Source organism: Oscarella lobularis, chromosome 6, assembly GCF_947507565.1.
Source record: "Oscarella lobularis chromosome 6, ooOscLobu1.1, whole genome shotgun sequence".
Classification (NCBI taxonomy): Eukaryota; Metazoa; Porifera; class Homoscleromorpha; order Homosclerophorida; family Oscarellidae; genus Oscarella; species Oscarella lobularis.
Window position 1 is genome coordinate 1746010 of NC_089180.1, and position 17348 is coordinate 1763357.

The following is a 17348-nucleotide window of genomic DNA, read 5'->3' on the forward strand; positions in this document are numbered from 1 at the left end:
GTGTTCACCGTGTTGCCATCATGCAGAGCCTCCCATCGCTTACCGTACGCGAGTGCATAACATAGTGTGACGTCATAGTTTTTATGCTGTCACATATTCACGTTGTCATTACAGCCGTTAGCTACTACTAGTACAGCTCAGTCCTACCTACATACTGTAAATACAGTACTTGCATGATTGCTGTGTTTTCCTAATTAGGCGCTTTTCTGACGTACAGTACAGTGCGTGCCAGCATAAATGGCCACAAAACGCGCGCTAAGATCACTGTAGATCACTCGCTGCAAGACATACAGTGTCACTGTGTGTCAACGAAAATCACTCTAATGCCTATTTTAAACAGGGATGTCAGTTTGACTTTTGTGGGACGTACTCCCAAAGATTTAAATTTTTTGCAAGTTTAGCGCGCGCTAATTTTGTAAAGGAAAGAACATTTTCAAATTCGCCGATAATAAATTTCTAAACAATGCACGTGAGAAGCCATTTATAGAGTGAGTTTCTTTCTAACTTGATCCCTAACGGAAAAAAATGCATTTCTATTTACGTCACGTGACATCCGTTTCTTTCCACCGAATTACTGTATTGAAAATCAAAGATAATGAAGTTTTAGAAAATGGTATAAAGTGATAGATGAGTTTATGAAAGCCGTCATATGTTGTTTGAAACTGGAAAAAAACGAACTTTTCTGTGTTCTTAGCAAAACGTATAGAAACGTTGTCTGCGGTGAAATCAAAACCGTTTTCTTACAAAATAGACGTAAATAGAAATGCTAGACTTCATTGGAAATCCTTGATGTGACGATCAAACGTCAAAACTACGCCAAATGTAAACTACGCTCTGAATTCCTCGCGCGCTACTAAAAGTCCCGTTTGGCCATTTATGCTGGCACGTACTGCACTGTATTTGATAATGTGCTCTGTATTTGAGGAGGACCTATGCATGTGTACGGGTCATATTTCCTGTTACCCGTACACGCGTACATACCCACCCATATACTGTACATGTGACTGGATACTTTTGATTGTGACGTCAGAGCGTGACAATCAAAACTGTCGTTTCGGTTTCTCAGCGCATTTATAACACGGAAAATAGCACAGATCAATTGGAAATAAGGGTTTCTACGCATTTTTTCCGATTATGAAAGAAAAAACGCTTTATTCGCGCCGTAAATCGCCTTTTTCGGGTCACCGTTTTGGGCCCCATGTCGCGCATGCGCTGTACGAAAAAAGGGTTTTTTAAGTTACGTCACAATACCGAGCGTGACGAACAGACATACAGACAGACAGACAGACAGACAGACACTTCCGGCCCTAAGATCACGTTTGAGAGAGCCTCCCTCCGCCGTTATACGGGCTCCACCCGTACAACTCTGGTGGTCGGCTCCATTAGATTATAAAGTTTTTCCCGTATATAGTTTCTTCGTTCCTTACGACGATGTCTCTCTTGAAGTATTTCGCTCGCGCTAGCCCTTCGTCTGCTTCGAGTACCCCGTCTCCAACGAAAAAAGCTTGCGTTGAACTCAGTGAAGAAGAAGCTGAGGCTGCCATTTATGAAAAGAGTGCGAAACCAAGTGACGACGAAATTTCTGACGCTGACGACGAAATCTCTGATGCTGCGTCCGGCGAAGACAGCGATCAAGGTTCGCCGGACGTCTCCGCACGACCGCACACCAAGAGCACTCACTCCAAGAGCACTAGTGCAAGCAGCAAGCATTCCAAAAGTTTTCATGTTGAATGGATCACTGGCCGTCCTTGGTTGCGCTACGATGCCGAAAGGCAAGGAATGATTTGCTTGTGGTGTAAGAAGTACGATAAGAAGCCGTATAACAGAACGACTTGGAATAAAGAGCCGTGCACGCGCCTGCGACTTGAGAGCGTAATTCGTCACGAGAAGTGCGCGGCTCACCGTGAATGTCTGAGACACGAGAAAGCTCAGGAGACAAACCGTATTATACCTGCTACAATTAATCCTGCTCTGCCATCAAAAGGTATGGAGCAGGCTTTTGCAAGCCTATACTTCCTTGCAAAGCAGAGAATACCCCACACGACAAACTTTGAGCCGTTACTCGATTTGCTTCAACTATTCGAAGTCAACGTTAAGGAAGAAATTAGCATTGCTAGAAACGCTCTTTACACGAGTGACAGATCTATCCAGGAAATGATATTTGCCATATCAGAATCGATAGAAGATGAAATCCTAAAGGAAATGAGAGAAAGCAAGCATTTCTCCATTATGATAGACGAGACGACAGACTGCACTATAACAGAACAGCTGGCTATTCATGGTCGTTTCTTAGATAAGTCTGGCGAGTTGAAGTGCCATTTCTTGAAAGTCATGGACTTACTACAACCGGGAGACGAAAGCAAAGATCAAGACCGACGGATAACTGCTAGCGCTGAAACAATTGCTGCCCGAGTGTTTGAGTTTTTGAGGCAAGCTAACCTAGACATCGGTAAACTCAGAGGCATTGGCACGGACGGGGCAGCAACAATGGTTGGTTGCCGGAAAGGCGTTGTTACAAGAATAAAAGAAGTTTCTCCGTCGGTGTTGGGCGTACATTGCGCCGCTCACAGACTTAACTTGGCCTCAACTCAAGCGGGAAAATCAGTTCCGTACGTCAAAATTTTCTCTCGTATTCTTCGTCAAATATTTGACTTCTTCGATAATAGTGCGGTTCGCACTGCAGGATTGCAGGCTGTCCAGTCTCTGTTACGTGAAAAGGGCCGCCTGATTGCTCCATGCGAGACAAGGTGGTTGAGGATGTTGAACGCACTTTTTCACAACTTAAGATTATAAAAACGCGTGTTCGGAATCGTATGCTTGAGAAAACGCTCGACAGCCTTTTGCGAATAGCGATCGAGGGTCCAAAGTTAGAAGAATTCGACGCGAAGAGAGCTGTGGATATCTGGGCGAAGAAAAAGAAGAGACGAATTTCTAGAAAGTAGATTACCATTAGGACAATAGTCGATTGTAGTCACTAGTACTGTCAGTGCATATAATATGTTACACCTAAAAATTCTCCCAGAATGCAGGAAAATGGACTTTGCTAGCCACGCCCCCCAAAAAATTTTTAGGAACCCACACTCTTAATATCCTGCGCAGAACACTGAAAAAGGTGCGTAGAAATCCTAAAGTCTCGTCGAACGCCCTTCGTTCGAATCCCGCAGCCGTTCGAAAGGCGCGCGTTCGATTTCCGCGAAGGAAACGCTCGCGGCGCTCTCGAGGGGGAAGTAAACTCACCGATTCGATTCGAACCCGGGTGCGATCGTTTGTCGACTTGTCGCGTCGTTCGGGCACTGTTCGTTGCCACCATGTTGCCACAAAGGTGTGCGGGGGGAGCGACCAGTTGTACAGTAGTTTATACGGGTTTCGTGTGACGTAGGGCCTTTTAGTGCCCTGACGTATATAATGACTTTCGTTTTCGTTCGCTTTCTCGTCCTCATCTCGCTCTTATCCGTCGCGAAAGAGAAGTCCCAAACAGAAAAGATTTTAACCGACTACACGGACGAGGAAATAGACCAGCTTTTCGATAAGTGGGAGGTACTTGCAGACGAATCCGGGACACTCTAAACCGGATATCGATTTTTCTCTGCAGGAAAACGAAGATGAAAAAGACCCGGACGATTACGCTCATCTGAAACCGCCAAAACAACCGAACGTCCAGTTCGATCTATCAAAACCGATTTCAAACGTCGATGACATGCTAAAACAATCTAAGAAAGGTCGCCGACACCACGTGATCGCGCGCGCGGGGCAGTCCTCTCTTTTCAACGCAAATATTCACACCCAACGCTATATGTTGGATGATATACGGGCTATATTTGTTATACAGGACGGAAGTGTCGCTTGGGACGTGAAAGATTTTTTAATTACGCAGGAAGACTGTAGGAGCGTTGAGTTAGAGCAGAAGACCTATTGGGGGCCCGGTGCCTCGGCGGAGGAGAGACGCGAGAAGGAGGCCAAGACGAAGAAGGAGGAAGAGGTGAAGGAGAACGCGTTTAAGAAAATGGCTGAAATGCAAGGCAAACAAGAATTGTAATGCGAAATGATTTTTTGTTGGATTAAATACTGTGCAATGTGAGTTTGCACGTGGCATACGGGGTGTGATATCGAGGCAGATTTTTTTGTTGAGCTCCGAAATCCGTTCGAATCCACGCTTTGCTTCTCCGCGTCTACCTATGGCATCGATTAAACGCCAGCGAGCCGAAGAAGGCGAAGCGAGCGCGCCGGCGCCCGTTTTTCCGACGCCTCGCTTTCCCCGGCCCCCAACCCCATCCGGCGATGACAGGACGCTCGTTCGAGTCGCTTCCGAGCGAAGTCGGCATAGCGCAATACCAGGCGCCTCAAATCGGCTCGCAACCGTTCTCGTAAGCCTTCCAGCGCTAGCTGGGACCCCTCGCGTTGCCTCGCAACGAAAATTTCTCTCAGCGTGTCGCAACCGAGTCTTCCGCGCGCACAATCGGCCGCCGCGCACCACCACCCGCACGCGCACGTAAGAAAAAGACCGTCGCGAAGTAAATAAAAGCGAAAATGTTCCTTCTTTCGTTAGTTGTTATTGACGCCGTCATTTCAGTCTGCGCAAGCGCAGGCGTCCACTCAGCCGGCTCCCCAGCAACAATTTCAAAGACTCAAACTCAAATTCGAAGACGCTCTCTCCTATCTGCATCAAGTCGAACTCCAATTCGGCAATCAACCACAAGTCTACAACGATTTCTTAGACATCATGAAAGAATTCAAGTCGCAGAGGTATTTATCAATGGATTAATTGTATCAGTATTGATACTCCTGGTGTGATTGGCTGTGTGAGTAGACACCCGGATATAATAATGGGTTCCAATACTTTTCTTCCTCCTGGCTATAAAATCGAAGTTATACCCAATGAGCCAATACAAGTAGTAATGAAAGAAAACATCCAAAATCCGTACCTATCTTTATTTAATCTGATCAGGTGATCACTATGTCATCGGTTCTGTCTAAACAGCAACTACCATTGCAACAACTACAAACGTCATCGGCTCCAGCCTCTCAGCCAACACAACCTGTTCAACAGGTTTCTGCTAGTGGGGGAACGGGTTCCGTGGGCGTGGCTACTGGAGGGGGCGTTTCCATTGCTCAAATGGGTTATAACGCGCTTTCTGTGGCTGCGACGCAAGCCATTCTTCATCCTCAGCCCGCTCAGCAGCTAATTGAATTCAATCACGCAATTAATTACGTCAATAAGATTAAGGCGGGTGGGCGTGGACGATTAGATTAAATCTTATTATTTATTTATTTAGAATCGTTTTCAAGCGAGACCTGAGACGTATAAGGCGTTCTTGGAGATTCTGCATACATATCAAAAGGAGCAGAGAACGTGGAGAGACGTCATTAATATCAATAATTAGAATGAGGTATTAATCTTATTGATTTCATAAGGGAACCGGAAACAGAAAGTTGTCCAAAAGCGAAGTAGGAATCATATAGAATATTTTCATTTTTAATTGTTTATTTTTTAGGTGTATCATCAAGTAGCTAAATTGTTTCACAACAAAGAGGATCTTCTTCAAGAATTCGGGCAATTTCTTCCGGAAGCGACTGCTCAAATGACTGCTCGATTGCAACAGCAACAGCAACAACAATCCTCACCCGGAAGTGCTCCAAGCAAGCCAATGACGTCATCCGCAACGAATCTTGGATTACTCCTGGGTCAAGCTGCTACACAGCAGAGAGCAAAAACTGCAACCGGGGGGGAAATCAATACGGATTAAAATTATTAGTTAAAGTTTTTTTATTAGTTTCTTCTAAGCCTAGAAGTGCGTTCAAGAGAGAAAGCATATTATATATAGGTGGTAGAGGCGAAGATGGCAGTTAGTTTAAACGTAGGGAAAAAACGCGAGAATTTCGGTAAAGGGCCACCAGTCGGCGTACCCCATTTTGCTCTTACTCGCTTTCTAGTGCCTGCTTCTCGTCTCAGAGGTATCCGTTGCGAATGGAACGGCTGAATTAGCTGATTCACGACGGTGGAATCCTCAAAGAGACCCCACTACGGTCTTTCGACGCAATCCCTCCAGTTTCCCACTTCGAAGTAAACGCCTGTCGTCTTCGCATTCGGCTGCAAACCCGAACAGAGCTCAAACGGCCGCTAAAAACGCTAACGAACTTAACGTCGACTGTGACTGCGCGAGGCTGCGTCACGCTCACGCGCCGCGCGCGGTCTAATCCGCATAACTATCCGCATGACGTACATGTTTAGAACCCCAATACATCACCACACCAAACAAAAACTAGCCAATATCGAAAATTATTTATTAAATTTTCTCACCAACATGGCAGCATAGTTCTCTAGATAAATCGATAGGGCCGCCTCGACGGCGCCACCGCCGGCAACGAACGACTTTGACTCGATGACGCGACGCACAACGCAGAGCGCGTCGTGAAGCGACCGTTCCATCTCGTCGACCATGAAATCGTTGGCACCGCGGAGAATCACGGAAGCGGCACTATGAGCCTTGTGAGTCTAGGGAAAGCAGAGTCTCTCTCTCTATGTCTATGTTTATGCAGTAAAGAGCGTCTTGCTCTCTCTCTCTCTCTCTCTTAGAGACTTCTAAGTGTTGGACTCTATACTAGGCTTGCTTACTTTTTGATGAGTATGAGCTCGTCGTCGCATACTCTCTCCTGTACCACTTCTTCCGCTTCTCCGAGAAACGAACTATCGAACGAATTCTCGCCTTCTAAATTCGCTAGAGTGGATACGAGTTGACCTAGAAAAAAAACACCATTAGGTTTCATTTAATTAATTAATTAATTATTTATTTTCCGAACCCTGGGTTGCCCTAGCGATTCTCTTCAAATACGCCTTCTTGCATCGACGCACGGCCATCGCTCCCGCTTCGACGAAATACTTCAAGCAGAGATCGTCGATTCCGCCCGTCGTCAAGACGACGTTGGCACCGGTACCCAATATCTTCTCGATCTTCTCCTTCGTTATGTCGGCCTCGCGCTTGCGTATCCCTTCCAACTTCTCCGGATCCTCGACGACGACTTGAACGTCGAAAGCCATTTTCGATTTTTGAAGATTGAAATCGATGCAGGCGATCTTCGGCGACGCGACGCGCTTCACCAAAGCTACGGGGAGACACGCAGTTAAAATAAATAAATAAATAAATAAATAAAATAAATAAATATTTGATATTACCTTGGGAAGCGACTGTGCAATTGAGCGCGTATCCGTTCACGAGTACGCTCTCCTGGGCGCTCGCGCCGTGCGCCTTTAGGACGTCGATCGATTTGATTGGACAATGCACCTCGCCTTTCGCATTGGCGCGCTTCACGGCCAGACAAGCGTCGACGACTAGCTTCGAAAAAAATTCAGAATCACTAAGAGAAATAAATCAAAAAACGGAAAGCCAAAATTTCAATATTTCTTATTACTTTCCGATGAGCTTCGATGACATTGACGTCTTTGCCGCATTGATGAGACAGTCCTTGCCCAAGTCGTCCAAACTGACGGCCAAATGATCTAGAATGTACTTGCAAGCCTCCCTATGGGGAGAATCTCGCATAGAAAACGCAACATTGAATATTCCACGACGAAACCTGCACGCGAGCCTATATCCGCTTATAATCGACGTAGGATGGATCTTAGTCTTGACCAGGTCCTCGGCATTCTTCAATAATTCGGCGGCAATAATTACCTAAAAAGAATAAATTAAAAAAAATAAGAGAGCCTTCATTTCTATTCTTACCACAGACGTCGTTCCGTCGCCGACCTCCTCGTCTTGCAATTGAGCCAATTCCACAAGCACTTTCGCGGCTGGATGCTCGACTTCGAGCAAATTTAGAATCGTCGCGCCATCGTTTTCACGTCCTAGAGACGATACGCGAGCTCGAAACGTTCGAGGGGACCCCCGACTTACTCCGACGTCGTCGACGAGCATCTTATCGAGTCCCACTGGGCCTAGAGAGCTCTTCACGATGTTCGCGATCGACGAAGCGGCCATTACTGGAGATTTTTCGAAGGCGTCAGCTTTAGGATCTTCGCGGGTCGTGGAGAGCGTACCGTTTTGCGAGCGAACGCTATCGCCCGACGCTCTTTCGCCGCGAACGCTCAACAGTCCTTGCGAAAATACGGGTTTGCCCTGCGGAAATACGGGTTTGGGCATAAATACGTCATTTCGTGACGTAATCGCAAGTGCTTTATGGGCCATGTTTTTTCGGTGAAGCGACTGCGCATGCGTTGACAGCACGTGGATTTAATCCGATTTTAATCACCTACAAAAAATTGATTCGTAAAATGTTTACCAACCCCGTGCACCCCAGTTGCATGTATGGGCTTCAGTAGAATTTCTCGTTCGTTTGAGAGAGCCCGAAGGGATTCTTCCAGTTGAGTGCCCCTAATTAAGAAAATTAATTGTGATAAACAAATGTAAAATAACCCTGTACCTATTGATAGTGTTCCTCCAATTTCCCTTCCTTCTTCCTTGTCGACCCCTCTTCCGTCTTGTGCGCGTCCTGTATCCTTCTCCTGCATCCTCGCTCCATCCCATTGAGTGTTCCTAAATAAAAGAAATGAAGTGTGATAAATAAATGTAAAATAACCCTGTACCTGTTGATAGTCTTCCTCTAATTTCCTCTCCCTCTTCCAAGTCGATCCCTTTCCTTCCCTGTGCGTGGCCTTTGTCCTTCTCTTGCATCCTCCCTCATTCCATCCCGTTGAGTGTTCCTGAATAAAAGAAATAAAGTGTGATAAACATATGCAAAATAACTCTGTACCTATTGATAGTCTTCCTCCACTTGCCCCTCCTTCTTCCTTGTCAATCCCTTTCCGTTCCTGTGCGTGTCTTCTGTCCTCTTCTCTTCCTTCCAAGTGAGCTCCCTAGATAAAAAGAGAGTAAAAAATTATCCAAAAACAAACCGATACCTTATGCTAACTTCCGCTCGACCTCCTTCCTATATAAAACACAAAAAACAAAGCCCCTTTAACACATAAAACTACGAGGCACTTATCTGATAGAACCCCTGGAATGAGCCCCCACCGGTAGAATAACACTAAAACAATGAGAAAGAAAACAATAAATAATTCTGCACAACATATTTGGGCAGACCTCCTTGTTTAAAAAATCCCCCCCCCCCCCCCCCCCCCCCCAAAAGAAGAAAAAATAAGTAACTCTATCTACGCACCTAAAGGAACCTCCCCCCTAAAAAATTACACGAAAGAGATGAGTTCGCGTAGAAACGAAAAGAAAACCATGTACAGGAACACGATTAAAACCTAACCGCGTAATATACGACGCTCGACACCCCATGGATCACGGGAAAAACGCGGTTCTCGAGGCCCCAGTTTCCATCGCGCAGCGTTAACGGCCTCTCAAACACGCTCCAAACCTCGCCGCGAAACGGCTAAACCCCTAAAACCGCGTAAGGAACAGAGGAGAGATGTAGTAGAATCCTTCGAACGTGTATGAGGCCCAGAAACCGCAACGCGCAGGGTGAAACGACACGCGAATACACAACCTACCTTTCGCGACAATCGATCTTTGCCTCTCTCGTCCCCTTCGCTTTATTTGAAGCCGTTTTGAAGCAATGACTGAAAGCACTGTCCCGTATACATGTAACCCGGATAATCACCACGCGAAATTACTCATGCAAAATGCACGAACCGTCAAATACCTTCAGCATGCTCTCTCCTATTACAATAACTAGCGTAACAACAGCCCAAGACTCATGAAGACAGAAAAGCTGATATACCAAAAACAGCGATTATATGACGTCAAATCCCAAATACGCCCACCAGACCCTACACCCAAATTAAACTGCTTAAAATTCTCTAACGGACTGGAGTAAAACAATTGTCAATTCCCCTTATCTACTATATAGGGTTAGGGGTATAAGTTGACGGTTTCGGAAAACACGAAATTAATGGAGCCGACCACCGCAGTTGTACGGGTGGAGCCCGTATAACGAAGGAGGGAGGCTCTCTCAAACGTGATCTTAGGACCTGAAGTGTCTGTCTGTATGTCTGTTCGTCACGCTCGGTATTGTGACGTAACTTAAAAGCCCGTTTTTTCGTACAGCGCATGCGCGACAAAGGGCTCAAAACGGTGCCCCAAAAAAGGCGATTTACGACGCGAATAAAGCGTTTTTTCTTTCATAAACGGAAAAAATGCTTAGAAACCCTTATTTCCAATTGATCTGTGCTATTTTCCGTGTTATAAATGCCCTGAGAAACCGAAACGACAGTTTTGATTGTCACGCTCTGACGTCACAATCAAAAGTATCCACTCATGCCGTATGTGCGTGGGTATGTACGCGTGTACGGGTAACAGGAAATATGACCCGTACACATGCATAGGTCCCCCTCAAATACAGAATACAGAGCACATTATCAAATACACTACGTCAGAAAAGCGCCTAATTAGGAAAACATTGCAATCATGCAAGTATTTACAGTATGTACGTAGGAGTGAGCTGTAGTAGCTAACGGCTGTAAGGACCACGTGAATATGTGACAACATAAAAAATTATGACGTCACACTATGGTATGCACTCTCGTACGGTAAGCGGTGGGAGGCTCTGCATGATGGCAACACGGTGAACACCGGGCCATCATTCTCTAGTAATAATAAATAGAGACTACATCTAATGACGTCACACACACAACCATAGATAGAGCTCTAAAATTTCTTTCGAATGATCTGACTCTGTACACTATTTTGGAGCTAAAAGGGGGGTGGGCGCTTGCTCGGGTGTACTGTAGGCGTTTACTCGGTAGTTTACGCGTGTACGGGCGCGTCGACGAAGAACGCCCAGAGCGCCTTCGATCCGAGAACGTCGTTATGATCTAGATCGCCGATGAGTGAAAGACCATCGAGCTCGAGGCGCGTTAACTCGTAAGGCGTCTGACAAGTCCCGTATACTCGGAGCGCGGGTGTTTTTCTTAATTCATAATTGGCTCGAAAGAAAAGCAAGGCTTCAATATTTTTCGTTCACTTTCTCTTTACTTTCGGAAAGGGATGTACTACCGCTGTGAAATCATGACTTATTCATGGCAGATCAATTAGTAGCAAGTTTGGGTTTCTTTATTTTTGCGCTTCAGATATAGCCCGTATGTTTTTATTGCGGGGGTGCAGGTTCCCACGCGAAAACGGAGGTCTTTAGCGTCAAATAGCGTTCCAAAAATGAAGGAAACGTTGCGCTGCCACGTGCCGTTCAGCTGCAGCACCCGTATGAAGACCAAAAGGGTCTTTTAGACGCACACGTTCTCCGTTTTTACCCCACAGCGCTTGCGCAGCTAGAAAACGGCCCCCAATCGAAATGAAATACTCGAAGCTAGGTCTTTTCTCGCATGCGCGACCACGCCCCTCCCAAGAAAATCGAAGCGGCTTCGATCTCGACTTCTCGCGGATCTAACCTCGAAACCATCTCCCCAAACAGACGGATCCCGACGAAATCGACTTGTCATCGAGCCTTCTCAACCCGGATGCGTGCGGCCTTCTCCTCGACGCCGTCGATCGACGACGAAGCGCCGTCGTCGTTCGTCGAACCCGGCTCGCGAAACGATCGAACTCGATCACAATTACGCGCGACAAGGCGACGCGACGACGCAATTTCATCTCGCCGACGACGACGTTCTCGCTCTCTGCGACGGCGTAGAGTCGACGAAAGTCGCCTACAACGGCGGCGAACAGCCGGACTTCGGTAAGACACGCCTACGGAAGTCTTTATGTTTTGACTTGGACACGCCCTCGCGTACCTATATTGTTTAGGATACGAAGGGAAATCGCTTTTTCACGTAACGTGGGATCTTCGTATCTGGGGACCAGGGGAACTTTTATAGGGTAATAATACTAGTTCCATACAAAAGCACAGACAGGTCAGCACCAGCGGGGTACTCTCTAAGGGAACTTGAATAGCGTGTAAAGATGAGGTGGCGGCGCCGTCGATTTTTTCCAAATTTTCAAAATGCTTGCGAGCATTTGGAATATTCACGAGCATAGCAGCGGAAGCTGAAACAAATTCTCCAAAAAAGCTCTCATATAGGAATTTTTACTCACAGAGAGATGTAATGACCATCACATAAGTATTTGACGTGAAAACGTCGACAAAAGCGGAAAATCGAGAATTTCTCACTTCCATGCAGTGAAACTGAGCCTGCAAGTTGCTACAACAACAAAAGTTGATTTTTTTATTAGTTATGTATTTATGAGACCTGCAACTGAGTTTGAATTGCTTGATGATATTGCTAATTTTTTCAAATCTGTGCACGTCACCGTGCTTTCTCCTCATTGATTGAGAGATAACCTTGATGGATTATATATATGGATTATATATGTGGGTTGTTTGCTTACCAAAAAGGCGGCTCTTTCAAAAAGGAGAACTTCATCTGCTTCAACGATACCAGCAATATGATCTAGATTCGCTTCAAGTTGTTTCACATTAGGAATGAGCTGATAGACTATAGATGACCACGCCTACAAGAAAAAATAGAGACTTTTGTCTAATTTATAAAACTTGCCTTATATAAGGTCTCATCCCAGATTGATGTACTAAAGCAGACACATTGCAAAGGAAGAGACAATTTCTGAAGCTCTTGCTCCCTTTCAGAATAAATCTACAAAACATATAATAATAAATAATATTAATCTTTTTATCTCTCTCTGCCTGGTGTCTTTGGTCTTCTTGCACTAGATCCATCTTGTGGATGAGACAAAAGACTTTTGCCTCAGGTGAGTTCTGAAGAATCGCTTCCAAGCACGATTGATAATAATGCACGTCGCGTTCCATTTCGCAACTTTCCACGTCGAAAACGTAGATCAGCACTTCGACATTTTTGAAAATATTATCGCGTTGACTCGTGAAATAATTCTCCATGAAAGCCTCTTGACTAATAAATAAATAAATAATAAAATAAATAAATAAATAAATTAGGGGTGTATTACCCGCCGCAATCCCATAGTTTCAAAACGAAATTGCAAAGGAAACGCACGTGCGAATGTTCGACGTCAACTGCGAGAGAATATTCGGGGTCACGTGATGCAATCGTGTTCGAGGGCGGTTTGCGCGATTGTCGTACTCGTTGCGCCGAGTCGGCGCGTGTCGCGCGCGATGTAATTGGCGAATATGATCGATCGCATGCTCGTTTTGCCCGAACCGCTTTTTCCCATGAGAAGAACCTAGCGACGGGGATCGATAATCGTGCACTAAGAAATTCTATAGCCGTGCTCGAATAACCTTTTTCTTCATGATTTCGCAGCGACGAGACAAAGGTGTTGTACTGTGGTGTACGGGGGTTTTAACGAGATCACGTGCCGTCAGCCCCACGTGATTTCCGGGGATCTCATTTCAACTCTCTCTCGAAAAGTGGCGAATGTAGCTCGTAACTTTCTTATGGCATCGAGAGAGCTCAACATAGACAACGTTATGGACCGAATCGCTTTTCTCCAGCACTCGCAGAACCACGTTATCGCTCTCGCTCGTCAAATCTATGACGTCACGCACTGGAAATCGCCTCTAAAATCACTCGACGCTCTTCTATCGAGCTGTATGCTCTGCTTTTTTGCAGAATATCTACTTTCCGCAGCGTTTCTCGCCATATCCCGCGATTCTTCTACTCGGCTACGCGAAAATCGAAAGTCTACGCGCTCTACCTGCAAGAAGAGACGAAAAACAAGCTCAACCACGTTTCAAAGACGGAAAGAAACGCTTTTTGAACGCCTGCAACGAAGACGTCGCAAAATCTCGCGAATAACTGAAGCAATTTCGCCTCCTCGTGGGCCAAGCCCACGAAATAGCGCAGACTCTCATCTATATGGGAGAAGAAATACGAAATTTGTTTTATTGGAAAAGACCAAGTGGATATTCACTTGTGGGACTTCTTGGTTGGCTTGGCTACGTTTTCGTATCGTGGCGCGTTCCCTTGCTCTTTTGCGTCATATGGCTTTTTACGAGAAATGAAAAAATGATTGAAATTCTTTTTAAGAAGACGGATGCTGCTTCGATTCCCGTTGATTCCGCTTCGGATCTGAGTGGAGACAGTGGAGAAGATCGCAAAACAACGCCCAAGTCGGATGACAACGATGATACCGAAATAAATGAAGATGCCATGCGAAAAAGTCACGTTCTAATTCAAGATTCATCTGAAAGAAGTGACAGTGAAAACAGTAGTGACAGCGAAACGGAATCTAGAGTACTTTCCGTTGCATCGGAACCGGAAGTAGCGAGGAAGAGACTGTCTGGTTTTTCTCGTTTCCCTCGAAGGCGAAATCGCGGCGGCGATAATGACAACGACGATCACGAAGGAGTTATTTTGAGCGGTTTGAGGTGTTTTCAGTGTACGAGCAGATTGCCACAGTCGTATGAGAATTGTCCTCGTTGTGGCGAGACGTTTTGTTCGTCTTGCTGCTGTCATGCCGTGAAGAAGGCGCTGTTCGAAGCGACGGCACCTGGTGCCGCCGAAGAAACTGTTTCCGTGTGTCTAAAGTGTTACATGAGTTTTCAAAGAAGATAACTTGTGAACTTTGTTTTGTATTGGAGCAGCTGACATACATTATTATCTATGAGATGAGACGAAAAGCAATAAATTTAGAAATGGGGGGCGTGACGCGAGGGCTCCTGCTATAAAATGTTCTTTTTATTATATGTTCGAATCCGTCGGGTGGCGGGTAAGCAAAATCAGCAAAGGCAACGTCAAGAATAGCACCGTCATCAACTATGCGTATTTAGATTGTAGAGACTTGGTGTTTTCGTTTTCACGTGAGCTTACCGTAGAAAATTGGAAAGATTTGACCTCGTATACCAGTCACTGGACACTGGAGTGACTTAATAGATTCAGTTCTACGTGGTCATACGAACAGCTCTATACACAAAGATCTCATACTCTCAAGTAGATTAAATATATGTTTTCTTTTACTATTATGTCTCCTTCTCCTGGTAAAGTCTCTATTTTGTGGAGGATTTCGTCGTTGTGGCACACTGTTCCGTCCGAGCGGAGGACCCAGCTTTGGGAGTCTTTTCCAAAGGGGATGATGTCTAGTTTCGATTTGTCGGTCGCTAGGCCGACGCCCCATATGCCTTTGAGTCGAAAGACAAGGGAGGATGGGATTTTTTCTTACCTCCGGATTGGATTTTCATCTCGAAATAGGCTTTGTTTTGGACTATGGGTGCGTTGGCTAATGCGGCTCCTGTTCCGCAGACGCGTTTTCCTCCTTTCACGATCACGCAATCTGAGGAGAGCGATGTGGACTTCGCGTTTTGTGACGTTTCTCGTTTTGTCTTACCCATTTTGTTTGAGTCTAGAGTCACTTGAGGCATTTCGTTCAGCGAAATGTGGCCTGGCTCGCGATCGCGAGACCAGAAACGCAAGCGACATCGAATCATCGATAATTCAAGGTCCCGTACATTTGACAGTTTATCAGATTCTCACGAAAACAATCACAAATCAGAATTCTTTTTCTGTCTGGCAAATACTTCAATTTCAACCGTTTGAAAAAACTGTTGCCTATTGAGCCAGTTGACATCTTTGTCTGGAGGTAAATCATATGCATTACCCCAATTGCTGTAATTGCTTGAATTAGTATTGCTTTGGTCTGCAATATGAAGATCATGACCATCCCCAAAAGTAGCAAGATTAGACAAATAGTGACAGAAAGCATGAGAGTCACACGAACAGTTCATCCAGACAATGAAGAAACGGAGAATGACGAAGAGGAAGAAGAGCTCATGGCCACTACACTCGATAAACGAACGACAGAGATTACGCAAGAGGAAAGAGGTATGCAGTCAATTAATAATTATTTAATCAAAGTTTTTATGTATATCCATATTGATTTTTTAGAGAGATTTTCTGAAGGCGTTTGCAATATTGAAAGTATTTAATTATTTATTTAGTATTCAATCAATCTCCTGGCATGCAGCATGCATATTTGATGAGAAGACCTCATGAGATCTCGGTCCACGAAAGTAATCATAAAGAAAAGTTCCTGTCAACATGCAACTGCGTTAATATAACCGAATCTAACAACATAATGATCCTTCTACAAGGCGAATTAAGCTTAATACAACACTAATACGTTCCCCCATATATTATCCAAATCTTACTTCCGGAGCCGCAATATGTGGGAAAGTGAATGTGATTGGCTCATGAGGTGGCAACGGTTCAAATGGTCGATGAGCCGCTTCCACTGGAGCTTCAGCTGCTGCAAAGGAATTCCAATGCAAAGAGCCAAGTGTCAATAATAGATAAAATAGAACCTTTTCTTTCCATTTCTTCCAATCGCTCCATTGCCTCCTTGTAGAGTTTGTGAGCTAGAGGAGAACGGATAAAGAAAACAGTGTACCTATAGGTTTCGTATAGGTCATTACCATTTCGTCTGCCTGGCTCTAAGCCATTCTCCAATGACCTCATGACAGATGGTTTCGCCACTTCCACTTCCTGCGCCAATTCTGCAAAACGCATCACGTGCTAGAAAACTTGTTAAAGAATAATAAAAAAGGAAAATGATTATGATCCCAACTGACCAGACTCTCGTCATATTCATCCGCCGTTGGACTGATACATACAATCATCCTGACCTAAATGAAAAAAACAATTGCACCCCCAAAACGCGACATCACAAATAAATATCTTTACCTTTCCTTCGCCATCGAAATAGTTCTTAAAAATGTGCGCCAATTTCGAATCTCTGTACGGAACGATGCGACTCGTTCCGTTCATTTGATTGTCCCGAAGCGTTTGAAGAACCATCAGAGCAGCATTGATATTGCCTGACACAGATAAATAATAATAAATAATACACATAATTCCATATTACTACTGACCGGCTTCTTTAAGTTTTCCTCCACACGCTTGAGTGCGACTCGCTCTCTCCGATCCAGCCAAATCGACGAGCGACAGCCGACTAATCGAGACGGCACTCTTCTCGTTCAATATTTCCGCTCCCGTCGCGTCGACGGGCGCTTGAACGACGCGAATCGTAAAGACGCTGTGACTTCGACTCGACTCTTGATTGAGCTGAGTCTGAGCGACGCGTCGTCGCTGTTGGCCTCGCCATAGCAACTCGTACGCCTCTTCCGTGCTCTTCACTTCGTATTCGTTCGCGCCACTCACGTACATATTGTGACGATGATCTTCTCTCAAGTTCTTCCATTGAGGCGGTCTGATAAATAAAAAGGAATTGCATTGATTCTTTTTTCTCTCTCTTGTATTGTCTATAATACTTCTGATGAACTTCGTCTGCGTCTGGTTCCTCCAATAGGTCATAGATGTAGTTGTTGTACATCTCCACAAATGATACGAAGACTGCGTAGACATTGTCTTCATCCAACTACAAATACACGTCATAGACTATATAATATTTATATTGGCCTGCGTTATT

At 45.1% G+C, this 17348-nt stretch overlaps 6 protein-coding genes, 1 long non-coding RNA gene and 1 pseudogene across 12 annotated transcripts in view; 3 read left to right on the plus strand and 5 right to left on the minus strand.

The window, feature by feature from the left end:
* The first annotated feature begins 1431 nt into the window (after window positions 1-1431).
* LOC136188472 (zinc finger protein 862-like) lies at window positions 1432-2935 on the plus strand. The gene is made up of 2 exons (XM_065976203.1): window positions 1432-2710; window positions 2823-2935. Exons 1-2 carry the CDS (start codon window positions 1432-1434, stop codon window positions 2933-2935), a joined length of 1392 nt encoding a protein of 463 aa, XP_065832275.1.
* A 424-nt stretch (window positions 2936-3359) lies between these two features.
* On the plus strand, window positions 3360-5882 carry LOC136188117 (paired amphipathic helix protein Sin3a-like). Of its 5 annotated transcripts, XM_065975849.1 has the most exons (8): window positions 3360-3537; window positions 3593-4364; window positions 4426-4489; window positions 4547-4743; window positions 4808-4892; window positions 4946-5224; window positions 5274-5445; window positions 5493-5882. In XM_065975849.1, exons 1-2 carry the CDS (start codon window positions 3406-3408, stop codon window positions 4034-4036), a joined length of 576 nt encoding a protein of 191 aa, XP_065831921.1. In that variant the 5' UTR covers window positions 3360-3405; the 3' UTR covers window positions 4037-4364; window positions 4426-4489; window positions 4547-4743; window positions 4808-4892; window positions 4946-5224; window positions 5274-5445; window positions 5493-5882. The 5 variants fall into 5 exon arrangements, with proteins under 5 accessions (XP_065831921.1, XP_065831918.1, XP_065831919.1 ...); XM_065975846.1 differs by lacking the exon at window positions 3360-3537 and having other exon boundaries at window positions 4051-4364; XM_065975847.1 differs by lacking the exon at window positions 3360-3537 and having other exon boundaries at window positions 4051-4364; window positions 4808-4889.
* A 379-nt stretch (window positions 5883-6261) lies between these two features.
* On the minus strand, window positions 6262-8183 carry LOC136188473 (T-complex protein 1 subunit alpha-like). Its single transcript, XM_065976204.1, has 9 exons — window positions 8036-8183; window positions 7893-7913; window positions 7722-7843; window positions 7573-7670; window positions 7408-7518; window positions 7172-7353; window positions 6799-7101; window positions 6614-6737; window positions 6262-6493 (listed from the first exon to the last, which is right to left on the minus strand). Exons 1-9 carry the CDS (start codon window positions 8181-8183, stop codon window positions 6463-6465), a joined length of 1140 nt encoding a protein of 379 aa, XP_065832276.1. The 3' UTR covers window positions 6262-6462.
* Window positions 8184-8212: 29 nt separating this feature from the next.
* LOC136187966 (uncharacterized) lies at window positions 8213-9558 on the minus strand. 2 transcript variants are annotated; one of them, XR_010670062.1, is made up of 6 exons: window positions 9494-9558; window positions 8897-9024; window positions 8749-8851; window positions 8582-8698; window positions 8419-8531; window positions 8213-8369 (listed from the first exon to the last, which is right to left on the minus strand). It is a non-coding gene; the product is annotated as an uncharacterized lncRNA (long non-coding RNA). The 2 variants fall into 2 exon arrangements; XR_010670061.1 differs by having other exon boundaries at window positions 8749-9024.
* A 2204-nt stretch (window positions 9559-11762) lies between these two features.
* On the minus strand, window positions 11763-13281 carry LOC136188074 (ras-related GTP-binding protein A-like). Its single transcript, XM_065975793.1, has 9 exons — window positions 13207-13281; window positions 13049-13148; window positions 12915-12981; window positions 12637-12859; window positions 12491-12586; window positions 12324-12446; window positions 12185-12276; window positions 12030-12136; window positions 11763-11981 (listed from the first exon to the last, which is right to left on the minus strand). The coding sequence occupies exons 1-9, from the start codon at window positions 13216-13218 to the stop codon at window positions 11764-11766; spliced, it is 1038 nt and encodes a 345-aa protein (XP_065831865.1). The 5' UTR covers window positions 13219-13281; the 3' UTR covers window position 11763.
* A 502-nt stretch (window positions 13282-13783) lies between these two features.
* LOC136188474 (protrudin-like) lies at window positions 13784-14482 on the plus strand. Its single transcript, XM_065976205.1, has one exon. The coding sequence runs from the start codon at window positions 13784-13786 to the stop codon at window positions 14480-14482; it is 699 nt and encodes a 232-aa protein (XP_065832277.1).
* A 6-nt stretch (window positions 14483-14488) lies between these two features.
* LOC136188075 (SPRY domain-containing protein 7-like) lies at window positions 14489-15353 on the minus strand (annotated as a pseudogene).
* Window positions 15354-15843: 490 nt separating this feature from the next.
* The window catches only part of LOC136188475 (kinesin-like protein KIF23), a 2116-nt gene continuing 611 nt past the window's right edge, over window positions 15844-17348 (minus strand). The window contains exons 2-9 of the mRNA XM_065976206.1: window positions 17191-17297; window positions 16792-17129; window positions 16604-16737; window positions 16492-16545; window positions 16336-16435; window positions 16225-16278; window positions 16072-16169; window positions 15844-16007 (exon numbers count right to left, since the gene is read on the minus strand). Coding sequence (XP_065832278.1) covers window positions 15957-16007; window positions 16072-16169; window positions 16225-16278; window positions 16336-16435; window positions 16492-16545; window positions 16604-16737; window positions 16792-17129; window positions 17191-17297 — 936 coding nt within the window. The 3' untranslated portion in view covers window positions 15844-15956. The remainder of the gene's footprint in view (window positions 16008-16071; window positions 16170-16224; window positions 16279-16335; window positions 16436-16491; window positions 16546-16603; window positions 16738-16791; window positions 17130-17190; window positions 17298-17348) is intronic.